General features: G+C 39.1%; 1 protein-coding gene and 1 pseudogene across 1 annotated transcript in view; both read left to right on the forward strand.

Annotated features, from left to right (window-relative positions):
* Window positions 1–5789: 5789 nt before the first annotated feature.
* LOC148852110 (Leucine-rich repeat protein kinase family protein) overlaps window positions 5790–14567 on the forward strand; it is a 53951-nt gene continuing 45173 nt past the window's right edge. Inside the window, exon 1 of the mRNA XM_088945626.1 lies at window positions 5790–6515. Coding sequence (XP_088801752.1) covers window positions 6503–6515 — 13 coding nt within the window. The 5' untranslated portion in view covers window positions 5790–6502. The remainder of the gene's footprint in view (window positions 6516–14567) is intronic.
* LOC148852111 (NADH dehydrogenase [ubiquinone] flavoprotein 1, mitochondrial pseudogene) lies at window positions 12752–14252 on the forward strand (annotated as a pseudogene).

The raw sequence follows: 14567 nt of genomic DNA on the forward strand, positions 1-14567 counted from the left end.
TATGAATCTGTCTCACCAAAATATGCTCTAATCCATTAACCACATGGTGCTTATGTAATGTAAGCTTTTCTCGTTAAAATATTTGCCCTGATGGACAAGATGCCTATCCGGATTCCTAAAGTAGATCTTATTAGGTGAACAATGGGGTGTACTTTATTCCATTTTGGTTTTGGGGGCACTGTGGCATTTGGAAAGGGGATATCAATTCGTGATTTAACCATCCTTTTATGTTTTAACCTGGAGCTGGAAGTGTCTCGGTCTCTCGGGGTTGAATGGATAACAGGATAAGGCAAAGCTAAGTTGGATTTCAGCGGTTGGGTTGACTCTAGCTTTAGCCCAGGTTTCAGACCAAAAAATTTCATGGACTTGTATAGCCGGAAGATTTATTGTACTAGAATACAAGGAAGAAATCATCGAACATCGAAGGATAGTAGAGTACGCCGCTTATTAGAAACCAATGTTTTCGAACCGCCGTTGATTCAGATGGTAGGACCGTTCAAGGTTTAAAATATCGATACGTTTGTTACGCCAATAGGGGCATATCGGGTGAATTGATACACATTTTAGAGCTTTTTTTATGTTTTTTTTTTGCAATCGGTTTAGGGGGGGCGGTTTAGGTTTCCTCTACCCCCTGAACCAGTTAGACCTTCGATACACCTACTCTAGGGGCATATCGGATGGGTCCTAGAACGATAAGTATCGGTCGAGACGTGTCGATATTTTGAACCTTGGGACCGTTTGACCTGGGAACCGTCCAGGCAATCGGTTCTATTATACCCCAAACCTAGCCCTTGGCCAAGAACCGTGGAATTGGTTAATAACCCATTGACCTGGGTGGTTGAATTGTCAACCCATTTGACATGTTCTACGTTTTTTGGTAAAAAACCATGGAATTGGTCAATAACCCATTGACCCAGGTGGTTGAACAGTCAACCCGTTTGACCTGTTCAACGGTTTTGGTTGTTTTTTTTTTTTTTTTAATTTTTTGTCAGAACAGACTATCTGATTGAATTGGATGGTCGAACTGTCAATCCAAAAACCAGTGGTTAGAACGGTTCCAGTTCTAAGTTATTTTTTTACAACATTGTGAGAAAACCTGAGCGTGAATTGCACTAGCAAAAAAGGTGAATCAATGCTAAAATGATACACCACAGCTGATACCTTTAACATAATTGAAGTCTCAATGACAAAGTATCCTCTTGTGTACACGGATGAAAAATAAATAGAGCATATGATGTTTTTAATGTGATTGATTGGAATTTTGTTAAACATGCAGCAAATATTTGAAAAAGCATCTTAATTGGACTATTTGATTGAAACTTTGGACGGTTGATATCATTTGGAAAATCTTCAAAAAGAGGAGATAATGTGAATTGAAAAAGTGAAGACCAGTCAAAGAAGTACAGTGGATCCTCTACCAGTTGGAACCTGAATTTGTGACACCATCTATGGACATGCAGAAATAGTATGTAATTATGTATCCTCCACAAGAGAAGACTAGTTGATCTGATTGAAGAAAAAACCTTTTTCATTTTCTGGTGTGGATCAAAAACTTTGTGGAACTATAATTTAGTTCCTAATTGGCCCACACAAAGTATGGCTCTTTGCCTTTGCTAAAAGAATGTGGTTTGCCAACAAGTAACGTCTCTCTTAGAGAGGACAGAATCACAGTGGTGCACGTGGGTCTGGAAAAAGACCTCAATTTGCTTCAGTGCAAAAAGTTTAACCAGTTCAATTTACTAAAGTGTACTTGGTGATGCAAACCAAACAAATCTGTTTTCAGTTAGAACTTAAAAGCTTCAGACTTCAGAGCTACAACTGCTAAAGTGTACTTGGTGATGCAACCAAAACACTGCACACTCACGTCTGTTGCTTCATAAAGGTAGAAATTCCTTGTGTAGCTGTTGTTAGAGAAACCAATAGAAACTAAGAAAAAAATTGTAAATGGAGGACACATAAGATTTAATGTGGGTGGGGTGTTATATGCCTACATCCACTGAAAATCCTTAGAAATTTCATTACTATCAGTTCACTGAATACAGTCCTGGCGAACAAATTAGCTTTTATATCATCAAATTAGGTTTCTCAGAGTTTCACAGTACAAGTATGACTGAAAATAAACAAGATAAATTTTATTTAAAAAAATGCCCTTGTATAGATGATGTAAGAACAAATTTTGCATATTGTTTGGGTACCTTTGCTTTTGCTTTTACTTATAATTTTTTGGCATATTAATCTGGTCTCATCGGTATTCATCACAATCTTCCTGTCTTATATTTGAAACATTGACGGTCCCCAAGATACTGAAAATTTTGATTCTTGCATATGATGATGAACCAATTTTACATGGTAAATTCATGATATCAAATGCAAAGAGAAAACGCTGAATATTTTCATTAAAAAAGCTTCTTAATGCCTTACCAAGAGTGAAGAAATTGCTACATCTCCAATCACATTATTGGAAGAAGGAAATCGATATTTCTTTCTATTTTATCACAGTAATGTCTTTTCTTAACTTCTATCCTTATTTTTATACTTCTACAAAGAAGAAATGGAAGCAAGGAGGGCAGGCTACTTGCCTATAGGTAAGTAGTGACTTGGTAGACCGGTGGACCTGTTGAATCTGCATTGCTTGTTTCTTAGGCCTGGTTTGTTTGCAGATAATTCATTTGCGCTGAAGCAAAAGTCCATGGTAGTGCACATCACTTGAGTGCAAAGTCTGATTTATTTTTGATTCAACACTTTTACCTTAATTTGTTTGATTGCAGTGCTTATGAGATAAAATAAGACATGGAGCAGAATGAAGCAACACCCAAACAAAATTACACCAGAATTTGCATTCTTTTTATCTGTGCAATTTAAATTGCACTGAAAACAGAAAGAAGCTAATGGAGTTTCAAAAGTCACGCCCAACTTACGTTGTGATTTGTGAATAAAAAATCAATCCTAGAATAACAAATTCCTCCCTACTGCCCCCACCACCAAAACAAAAGGGGGAATTATCCATCTGTTCATCTGTTCAAGAATTCCCTTTATAGGAAAGTATAAACCACTGCTGCATATGACGATTGCATATAAAGGAAAGAAACACTAATCTTTTCATGTTTCATCTCTATCTTTATATTTTATATGATTTACTTGCTTATAATAATGAGATGGTTCCTTTCTTTAGTGAAATTTTTATGGATGTGGATAGACAACTTGATGAAACACCATTCTTTTTCATGGTTGAACAGATAAGTTCTAACTAACCAATAAGGTGAGAAATGACGAGGAATAGCAGATTGGGAAGTATCACTTCATTTATATGAAAATCATTGTCAAAAAATGAGCTCACTTTTCTACAATTTTGCCTTTAACAAAGTGCAATTATGTTGATTAGATTTCAGACACGTGAATTCTCTATTCCTTTGTATGTGTACTACTGGAAAATAAAGATAATGTGCCACTTTAGTGATTTGCATTCATGAATTACGACCAGTGTTTGGCAAGAACTATTAGAGTTAAATAACCAATTTAGGGCTGATTTGTTGGTGCATTAGCTGGTTTGTTTTAGTGTTGATGCAAAATCAAATCTCGCAATCAGTACTTTGGGGAAAAAGAGATAAAGGGAAATTACTAATAATGCATGACACGGAATACCCCAAAAAAAATTAAATAAAGATTATGGGATTATATACATATAACTAAAATGAAAGAAATATAAACTATAGATTTGACAAGGGTTGAATAGTAGCAAACTATAGAAAAAATACTTCCAACTTCTGAAAGAAATAGCTACAATTAGTGTCCGTTTTGGAATTGGGAGGGCTTCGCCATTCATTGAACTGTATTGATCGAGCCCTTCTGAGAAGGAGAGAACATTTCCTGCAACCCCCGATTCAGGACAAGCCCAAGACCCCCATTGAGTTTTGAACATGTCAGTGTTGGGTGACATGTTTTGATTTTTTATTGCAATTTCCATTTTATAAAAGTTTTTTTGGGCGGATATTTTGGTAAATTAAGGGTTTGTTTCACAGTTTGAATTGGAAATTAAAATTAGAATCAAAATACATTGAAATCGAAATTAGAATGATATATTCCTCATTTCCTCTTACCTGTTTTGTTCATTGGGAATTAGAATCAACTGGAGTGGATTTTCATTCCCAAGAGTGGGGGCGGAGGGAATGGCCATTCCCTCAAATGGGGAATCACCATAAATGGTAATGGAGTTTCTAATTTGGAACTGGATCTGCTCCTTACACTTGGGTGCCTCACATGCACATCCACCGTGCATTGGGAACACCTCCCATGAATAATAACTCAAAAGTACAGGGGATATTCCCAATACATGGTAGGATGTGCATGTGAGGTGCCCTCTATGAGGAGCAGATCCGGTCTCTTCTAATGCCACCCAACTAAATAATTGAAATCAGAATAGACCATTCTGATTCCCATTCCAATTCCGATTTTGATCCCGTACCCTTATTCTCATAAACAAACTGGATCCTAACTTCTTTCATCACTCAACTTACAAAGAGGGGTCTTTGTTGAAATCTAAGGCTCGGTTTGGGGAAATACAAATGCAAGTATGTATAGTGCAAATATATACAAAATAATATAAAATAAAAGATTTTACACTACATATTTGTATTTGTACTCTTTCAAACTGAGCCCAAGAGGGCCTTTTTAGAAATGAAGGTTCGTAAGGCTAATTACCACAACCTATAAACTAACCTGTAATTTACTACCCTTTGTATTTTTATTTTTATGGTTATTGTTAGAATGTAAACGCAATAAATTGGCAATATCTAGGGCTTGACTGTGAATCCAGAGGCTTTTTATTTATTTATTTAATTTTGGGGTGTTTGTGGTTCACAATGAGTATATATTTGAAGTTTGATCAACTTTCCCTAATTTAAAATCATGATTATATCAAAAAATAATCTACCAATCGATATTTTAAAAGCCAAAGAGACCACTGAACTAAAAAAATAGACCTTTTGCTTCAAACCTAATATTACTTAGGTTTGATTTAATAGAAAATAAGAGATACAAAAAGTCTAGGGAGAGTTCTTAGAGAATTTTACAAAAAGCCACCATCATTTGGGGCTGAACTTAAAGACTTATTGCTTTGTCTTTGTGAATAATTAATTAAGTAGGTAATAAGCTCTTTCATGGCTGAATGGAGCATTGGATTTCTGTTTTATCCACTAATGCTGTGTTTGGTTTGAAAGAAGAGATAGGAAAAGGAAGGAAACCTAAGAGGCTAAAACACAACAATAATTCGTTCAGTTCAGCCATTTCAGCTATTGTCAACCAGCCCAAATATGCATTGCAATGCTGGTAATATGGACATCGTCATCACTCATCAGGCCCATCACAGTCACTTAGACTCACAAGCGAGGGGAACCTTTTTTTATGTCAGATTGGCCCTTCTTAAAATCTAGGGGCCATCCGCACTTGCACTTGGCAATAATCATGGGAACAGGTCACGGTCAGGCCGAGAAGCCATGTGTTCATCATTCATTGGCCCAAAATTTAAGACTTTTAAAATATATATATATATTTCCAGAACTTATGACCAATAAGTGACCCAAACGTTAGGGATCTCACCGTTTACTCAGCGTGACCGCTCCCGCTGAATCATCACCCTTTACGAATTACACTTTGTATTGTCATGCTCCCATGAGACAACAACACACCGGTGAAAAGTAGTCCTTTTGTTTTCGTGCACATGTGAGGGACCGTTATCAAATCGTGACCATTCCTGGCATTCGATATAACACAAAATTCCAAAATTGCGGTTCACTAAGAGGGTTAATGGAGACCCCAACTCGTGCCTATCGGTCTTGTCAGGGACCAGAAGAGAAGACCGGTCTCATTCACTTTTGAGGCTTTGAGCGTCGTTTCCCGCACTAACGATCTTGCCTTGCAGACTATTTTCTCTGAAGGTCAAAGAATAAAGGAAAAAGCAACTCGGATTTCCGGGTTGGCCGAGTTTCCACTGTCGAGTACCGAAGGATCAGAGTTGAAGACTGTTGCCGAAAGCCTCCGATTATACGATTACAGATCAAATTCCATGAATAAACTATTCCTCGTGGGATTCCGAATTGCAGAATTTCAGAAAAAAAAAAAAGAAATAAAAAAGAGAGCAGCAGGGCGAGATAAAGAGAATATAATCACGGCAAAGCGTGGTGATTTGATGTAGAAGCTTCTTACACTTGGGGATAAGATAATCCAAATAATTCCTCCATTAATAAAAAGTGATTGTAACAGTGATCAAGATGATAATGGTGGTGGATGGGACTCTCATTCTGTGCCAAGTAGCCAAAGCCACATTGATACGGGTGCCACCACATCTTTCCCTGTTGCTTTTCTGGAGTGGTTTATGGGTCCCATGTATACCTAGAAAGATTGGAAGAGCAAGTCGTTATCAAATGTGAAGTGAATATGAAGACTTCTTGTTCTTATTATTATTCATTTTCTCCTTGTATTGGGTGCATGCTGGCTTGAACAAGCCATGGCTTATGCAGGTAAGGTTTCTGTTTTTGCTCTTGTTTCTGTCTGTTTTGTTGTTTCAGTGGATGCTTGATGGTTTATTTTGTTTTAATTTGATTGGAGCAATTCTACAAACATCACTTTGCATTTGTTGAGTCGAAGAACTAAGTGTTTGTTATTTTATTTTAAATTTTCAAGTATTTAATTGGTGGCTTTCTATCCTTTAGATGATTTTCATCAAGATTAATGAGCTTTGTGAGCGTTCTAATGTTTTTGTCTTTTCGTCACTGAACTCTCTTGTTTTGCAAAAAAACATGTACTTTGTGTCTCTGACATATCATTTCCTGTAGATAAATGCAAGGTTGGTTCAAATAAATTCTTCTCTACTGAGTAGTTCACTTTATGAACTTTTATTTTCACTTGTTTCTAGTTAACTACTACGGTTTATGCTAAGGAAGCGTTCAAGGTAGGTTATAAGGTGAAGAGCAGATGCAGTTCTTCTTCTTCTTCTTCTTTTTTTTTTTTTTTCTCTGTCCTTGTGAACTTGCAGCTTGGTGGGCAGTATCTTACCGCTTTGGTGATTTGGTTTTTGTGTACTGATACGTGGTATCAACTGTAGAAAGGATGAGGAGTAACCTTGTTATTTTACTTTTATTTGGCTTTTTTGTATTACCTCTTTGTACATTACTATACATATTTTCTCTTGTAAGGACAGAACTGTCCATTATTATATATTATATGGATGGGTGTGTACAGTCTCCACACATGAGGCAATGTGATGTGATTAGTAGTGAGAAGATCTTGAATGAAATGACAATCCACCTATATGTGCTTAGTCTGTTCATGGAAGACTGGATTTGAGGCAATTTTGATTGCATTCATGTTGTCAGAAAATAAAGGAATAGGAGCTGAGTGATCAGCATGATTCGGTTGCTATGAGCATGACATCTGCTCCGAAGTGGGATGGATTTCATTTAGGAAGCCACCCTATAACAGAGCATAAGTAAGACTTAGCGCGTACTTTGACAACACAAATAAACTAGAACAACATACGTATTAGCATTCCCATCCCCATCTGAATACGAATCTGCAGAACGAGACACAGAAACTAAAGGTTTTTCTAGACGCAGCTGATGCCACCATTGAAGCAGAAAGAGCTAGGCGCGTATGCTCAAACTAATGTTCTATTCTACACCCTGTTCCAAGGCGGGTGAAAGCCTTCCCTCTTTTTTCGTTCTATTTGACTTGCTTATCATAAGATATCGAAAGGCTTTGCTGCTATTTGGGAATTATTTACTAGTTATTGTCTACCGAAAAAAGGAAGAGCTATGCGACATTGCCAGGGGTCAAATCATGAAGAAGGGCTTTAAGCTAGACAAGCTCACTACAAACAGAGGACATGGAATGGTATTCGACTTCAGTAGATGATTTGGAGACTGTCTGTTGTTTCTTGCACTTCCAAGAGATGAGGAAATCACCTAAGAAAACACACTAGTTAGTAGTGGACCGTCTGGTGTCAGGGCAACCAGCCCAATCAACATTAGCATAAGCAGTCAACTAAGGAGATGAGGAAGATAAGAAGAAAAGTCCATGAGATAAGGTACCTCTAACATATCTGATAATCCAAAGCATAGCAGAGAAATGAGGGTGTCGAAGAGTTGTTACCAGCTAGCTAACTATCTCCACAACATATGATATGTCTGGTCGATTCATAATAAGGCTTCCAATAAGTGGATGATATAATGTAGCACCAGGAAGGAGTTGTCCATCATCCTTATTGAGCTTTAGGTTGAGTTCCAACGGGGTATCAACTTGCTTTGAGTTAGAGAGATTGGCCATCTTAATCAAGTCACTAACATATTTGTGCTGATTAACAAAATATCCTCGAGCATTTTGGGGGAGTTATCCATCATCTTTATTGAGCTTTAGGTTGAGTTCCAATGGGGTATCAACTTGCTTTGAGTCAGGGAGATTGGCCATCTTAATCAAGTCACTAGCATATTTGTGCCGATTAACAAAATATCCTCGGGCACTTCGGGTGATCTCAAGATCAAGAAAGTAGGTCATAGGACCAAGATCCATCATTTCGAAGGATTGACTGAGAAGCTGCTTCAACTGAGTGATCCCTTCCAAGTCATCACTAAGTACACCCAACGACTTCCAATAACAGAGGCATTTGGTGGAGGAGAAACAAGCTCCCAAGTATCAATTTTCCAATAGGGCTTGAATTTCCAAGTCCATTGCAACTTTCCAATGCCTAATTGCTGTAACCTGTTGGTAAGACTTGGGGATATTTGTGGAAGACAAAGTAGTAGAAAGGGAACTATGGATAGCAGAATATCCATAACGGTCAAGAGGACGAGTAACTCTGGAAGAGTGTCGTAAAGCAGTGGGAGTAGGAGGTGAAGGATCACTTACATGAGAAGTAGATGTGGATGGTATAGGGTTTGAGGATGTTAGAGGAATAGGCATCGGGGTTGATGAGGGAGGAGGAGGCATAGGTGTTGGTGTAGTTGATACTTCCTGAGATAGACTTGAAGAGGCAAGACTGAATCACCTGCAAGAGTAAAGTTATGTAGAACAGAGAAAGATGGTGCAAGTAATTTAACAAAACATATTCAAAGGACAAATTCTCAAGAAAGATAACATTTCGATATATACGGAGATGACAAACTTTAGGATCATAACAAAGAAATCCTTTATGTTCTAAACTATACCCCATAAAGGTACACATAGCTGATTGAGCAATGAGCTTAGTGTGCTCATGGGGAGGAAGACGCATAAGACAAATGCAACCAAAAATGTGAAGTGTAGAATAGTTTGGAGAATGATGAATGAGACAATAGAAAGGTGATTGATTACTAAGAACTGAAAATGGAATGATGTTAGTGAGATATACAACAGTGCTGGCCACCTCCACCCAAAAGGTGACAAGAACATGGGAGTCAAGCAGAAGGGATCTTAACATACTCAGGATGTGTCAGTTCTTGTACTTTGCAACTCCATTTTTTTGAGGAGTTCTTAGATAAGATCTTTGGGATAGAATACCATGTTTTTTTAAATAGGTCTAAAATTCTCCATTTTCCCCATTAAAATATTCTCCCCCTGAGTCAGAATGTAGAATACAAATGGTGGCATTATGTTTGGTCATTATCATGGTGTGAAAGTTCTGAAAGGTGGGAAGTACTTTTGATTTCTTCTGGAGGAAATAAATTTAGGTACATCTAGTGTAGTTGTCAATAAATAAAACAAAGTATTTGTATCCAAGTCTAGATATAATAGGAGACCATCAAACATCACTATGCATTACTTGGAAAGGAATAGTAGCATGCATAGATAAAGATGGAGATGGTAAAATATGGCTTTTACTAAGACCACAAGTTATGGAAGATTTATCAATATTCTTAGAAACATAATTAACAGTAGGTAAACAACTAGAAGAAAATAAGTGATCCTAGTTCTTAGCATGTGTGGTCTAAACGTCTATGCCATAAATGCCACGCATTATTACAACGGGAATGTAAAACATCACTAGTAGTAGAAAGAAAACAAGAAGTTGAAGACGAAGGTCTCTTCTCAAACTCAAGAGCAAACAGCCTCCCAAGCCTACTCCCCTTCCCCTTCACCTCCCTAGTGTGCTAATCCTGTGAAACACAACCATCATGAGAAAACAGAACCAAGTTACCATCATCAACAAGTTGACCCACTCCATAATCTATAATCCACATATGACTAGGAGAGGAGCAAGTGGTAGAAGACTTATTAGATAGGCCGATAACAGAGAAGGCAGATGAAATAGATGAAGAGACAAGCTATCGTATCTTATCCTAGGTCAGAGTACCAGAAGGCTCCCCTTTGAGTCTGAGTTGGAGGAGACAACAATATCAAATGAAGACTTTGTAACTGTCTGAAGTGCCTTGTATTGACCCTTCTTGGGAGGTCGAGTGGGACATTTAGTAATAATGTGATCCTATTGTTTGCAATAGGTACAAAAATTCCTTTTCTTATAGTGAGAGGCCACATGTCTGAACTCCTTGCACTCATAGCATTGCATCTTGGAAAAGTCCTTTTTTCCCTTTGGCTTGGTGGCTAGAAATACTGTATCATGTCCATGTTCTTTCTTGCTGTCAAGGGAGGACTGTGTGTACAGTCTAGTCTCCCCCCTTAATAGTTCACTCAATATGGTGTCCAAGTTGGGCACATTTTCCTTGCTGAGCATGATGAATCTTATCAACTCATAGTTGGGTCTAAGATGCATAAGAAAATGCATAATCTTCCTTTGATTGAAATGCCTTTCCATAGTTGTCACACAACAATAAGTAGTTGCGGCCCCAAGATGAACAAGTTCATATTTTGTCCATAGATTAAAAAAACCAGCATAATATTCCTGTATTTTTCTCTTCCCTTGGGTGTATGAGAATATTTCCATTTCAATCTGATATTGTCTGGACACATTTAATTGTTGATACATCTTCTCAAGGTAGTCATACATCTCCTTCGCAGTTTCAGGCTCCTCATAGGAATAACTACATCAACAGCGACTGAACTCAATATCTGGGAAATTTATATGGGCATTATTGATTTTTCACTGTTTCAGTCCTTTAGCATCTGTAGCATTAGGAATGGTTGTGGTACTATCTAGATAGCCCCACATACCTTTCCCTTCAACAAAAATTTGGAAATGGAATTTCTAAAGATCATAGTTTGTTCCATTGAATTCCACAGATATGATGTCACCCTTTTCAGATCCCATATTCAGTCAAGAAACCAAAGAAAGACTATATAAGGATTGATAATAATCACCAGAAGTCAAGAGGAGTACCTTGAGGAGGAGATTAATAATCACTGGGAACCACCGAGACCCTTAGAATAAGTAAACGAAGTCTGAGACTTCAGTCGAAAAATCAACAGTCCAAAAAGGAAACTGTAAGTAGCAGCCACCCAAGGAAGAGGATCAAAACTTCACCAAATCAAGAGAGATTTGTATAGCAGATAGATCTGGTCTAGGCGACACCAGATCTGAAGTTTGGCCCTGATCCGAGATATCCAAAGAGAGATTTCATTTCCATCAAAGATAATTTTCCTTGTATTGTCTGCTGGTTGGGATAGAATTCATACTGTGGATCATTTAATGAAGAGTGGTTTGGATGTTAATTCTTCATGTAGTCTTTGTAGTGAAGCTCATGAGTTGGCTAGCCATTTTTTCATTCATTGCCCTTTCTCCTATGCTGTTTGGACCAATTTTCTGAAGTTTTTTCTTAGACAATGGGTTGTTCCCCCTAAACATAGCAGGCTTATGATAGGCCCCCAATTAACCTTACGTATGCCAGGAAGAGGAAAGGTCAACAATTGGCTAAGGGGGGGGGGTATATAATTGAACAATTAATCACATGGGGGCAATTATAGCTGCAGGGAATAAGGAGAGTCTTGAGGCATTTATAGCTATGTCAGTTAGGAATAAGAAGAGTGTTGGGCATTTATAACTTGGCCAGCTGGGCGTTTATTGAGGGAGTTAATTATGCTGTGAGAAGAGTATAAGAAGGGGCTTTGGGGGATGGGGGAGGTATGCTTTTTGTTGAGTGAAGAATACTGTGAGTGATTGGGAGAGCCGGCGGTCTCTCGAAGAACCGACCAACTGTTAATGTTCTTCTTTTCTTCTGAATGAATACTAGTTTCTTTTGTTGATGTTTGAGTTATGTGAATTCTGCTGTGAGTCTGAGAATCGTGTGTAAAGTTTATGGGACATAACAGTGGTATCAAAGCCCGTCTTTCCTCGGCCATGTTGACAGCTAAGGAAGTGGCGTCGCAGGTGGAGGGTTTCGAAGAACGCATGATTTCTCTGCATTCTGAATTTCGTGTGGAGATGGATGGCTTACGCAATGACATTCAGCTACTCAATCCAGAAAAAGGTAGCAGTTGGACTTTCGAAGATCTCGTCTCTGGAAGGAGGTGTTCAAGATCTGGTAAGACGTTTTGATCTGTTGCTTCAGCAATAGACCCATTCAGCTCCTTTGTCTACGACTGACATTGCTCCTCCTTTAGTCGCATCGAGTCGTGCGGCTGGCAAAGGGAAGCGTGCAGCTTTTCCGATGTCTTCTTCGATGTTGGTGTCGGAACATACTTCTGATTCACTTCCTTGGAAGTTGGAGTTACCTATTTTTGATGGGGAAAATCCTGACGGCTGGCTTTTTTCGTGCGGAGCGCTATTTTGAGATTAATGGATTTCTTCCAGTAGAGCGTCTGCGAGCTGCAGTTGTCTGTTTAGAGGGCAATGCATTGGCATGGTATTATCGGGAAGTTGGTCGGTGACCTTTTTGTGGTTAGACAGAATTCAAAGAGCTTCTCCTTGAACGTTTTTGATCAACTCAGGAGGGTAATTTACAGGAGCAGCTCTTCTCATTACATCAATCTTCTACCGTTAAGGGATATCATCGCCAATTTGAGGTGCTCTCCGCTCCCTTACAAGACCTGCCGGAATCAGTCCTTGAAGCAGCACTTGTTAATGGGTTGCACGACCCTTTCCTGAACGGTGCCATGAAGCGGGGTGACTGGTATAGAACTAAAGACTTGGTACTTAAGGGCTCTAATTGGATTGTCAATGAAATGAAGAAATCTGGTCTTCGAGGCCGTGGTGGAGCTGGTTTTCCATCTGGCCTGAAGTGGTCTTTCATGCCAAAAGTATCTGATGGCTGTCCTTCTTGTCTTGTTGCCAATGCTGATGAGAGTGATCCAGGAACATGTAAGGACAGAGAAATTATGCGCCATCACCAACATAAACTACTAGAGGGTTGCCTGATTGGTATGCGGGCCACTGTTGCTTATATCTACATAAGGGGAGAGTATGTAAATGAGCGGAAAAACCTTGAGAAGGCAAGGAGGGAAGCTTATCAAGCTGGACTTTTGGGAAAAAATGCATGTGGATCTGGATATGATTTTGATGTTCATATCCACTATGGAGCTGCTGCTTACATTTGTGGAGAAGAGACGGTGTTGTTGGAAAGCCTTGAAGGAAAACAAGGAAACCAAGGTTGAAGCCTACTTTTCCAACTAATGCAGGGCTATATGGATGTCCAACAAATGTTACAAATGTTGAAACTGTGGCTGTTTTCCCCACCATTTTAAGGCGTGGTCCTGAATGGTTTGCTAGTTTTGGCAGGAAGAACAATTCTGGGACAAAGCTATTCTGTGTCTCAGGCCACGTGAATAAGCCTTGTACAATTGAAGGGGAGATGAGTATTCCATTGAAGGAGCTGATAGAGAGGCACTGTGGAGGAGTTAGAGGTGGATGGGATAATTTGCTTACAGTGATACCAGGGGGTTCTCTGTTCCACTGATTCCAAAGCACATATGTGATGATGTGTTGATGGATTATGATGCACTCGAGGCTGTCCAAATGGGTTTAGGGACAGCTGCTGTAATTGTGATGGACAAGTCAACTGATATTGTGAATGCATCTGCTAGGCTCTCTTACTTCTATAAGCATGAAAGTTGTGGGCAGTGCACACCATGCAGGGAGGGGACAGGATGGCTGTGGACGATCATGGAGAGGCTGAAGGTTGGAAACACGAAGCTGGAGGAAAAAGACATGCTTCAAGAGGTGACAAAGCAGACACACCATCTGTGCATTAGGTGATGCTGCTGCTTGGCCTGTGTAGGGACATTTCAGTGCGCGGTGTGCATCCATCCACTATGCCTGGGGTTACTGGTTTGGAAATGCTTATTCATTGGCAGGGCCTGCTTGATTTTGAAGATTCTTGAGAGCCTTTTGACTTACTTCGAGACCAATTTCCTCATTTTAACCTTGAGGACAAGGTTAGACTTTGTGCGGCGGGTAATGATAGGCCCCCAATTAACCTTACGTATGCCAGGAAGAGGAAAGGTCAACAATCGGCTAAGGGGGGGGGGGAATAATTGAACAATTAATCACATGGGGGCAATTATAGCTGCAGGGAATAAGGAGAGTCTTGAGGCATTTATAGCTATGTCAGTTAGGAATAAGAAGAGTGTCGGGCATTTATAACTTGGCCAGCTGGGCATTTATTGAGGGAGTCAGTTATGCTGTGAGAAGAGTATAAGAAGGGGCTTTG

The sequence above is a fragment of the Nelumbo lutea genome, chromosome 5 (genome assembly GCF_056320005.1).
Source record: "Nelumbo lutea isolate HS-2025 chromosome 5, American lotus-T2T, whole genome shotgun sequence".
In the NCBI taxonomy this organism is placed as follows: Eukaryota; Viridiplantae; Streptophyta; class Magnoliopsida; order Proteales; family Nelumbonaceae; genus Nelumbo; species Nelumbo lutea.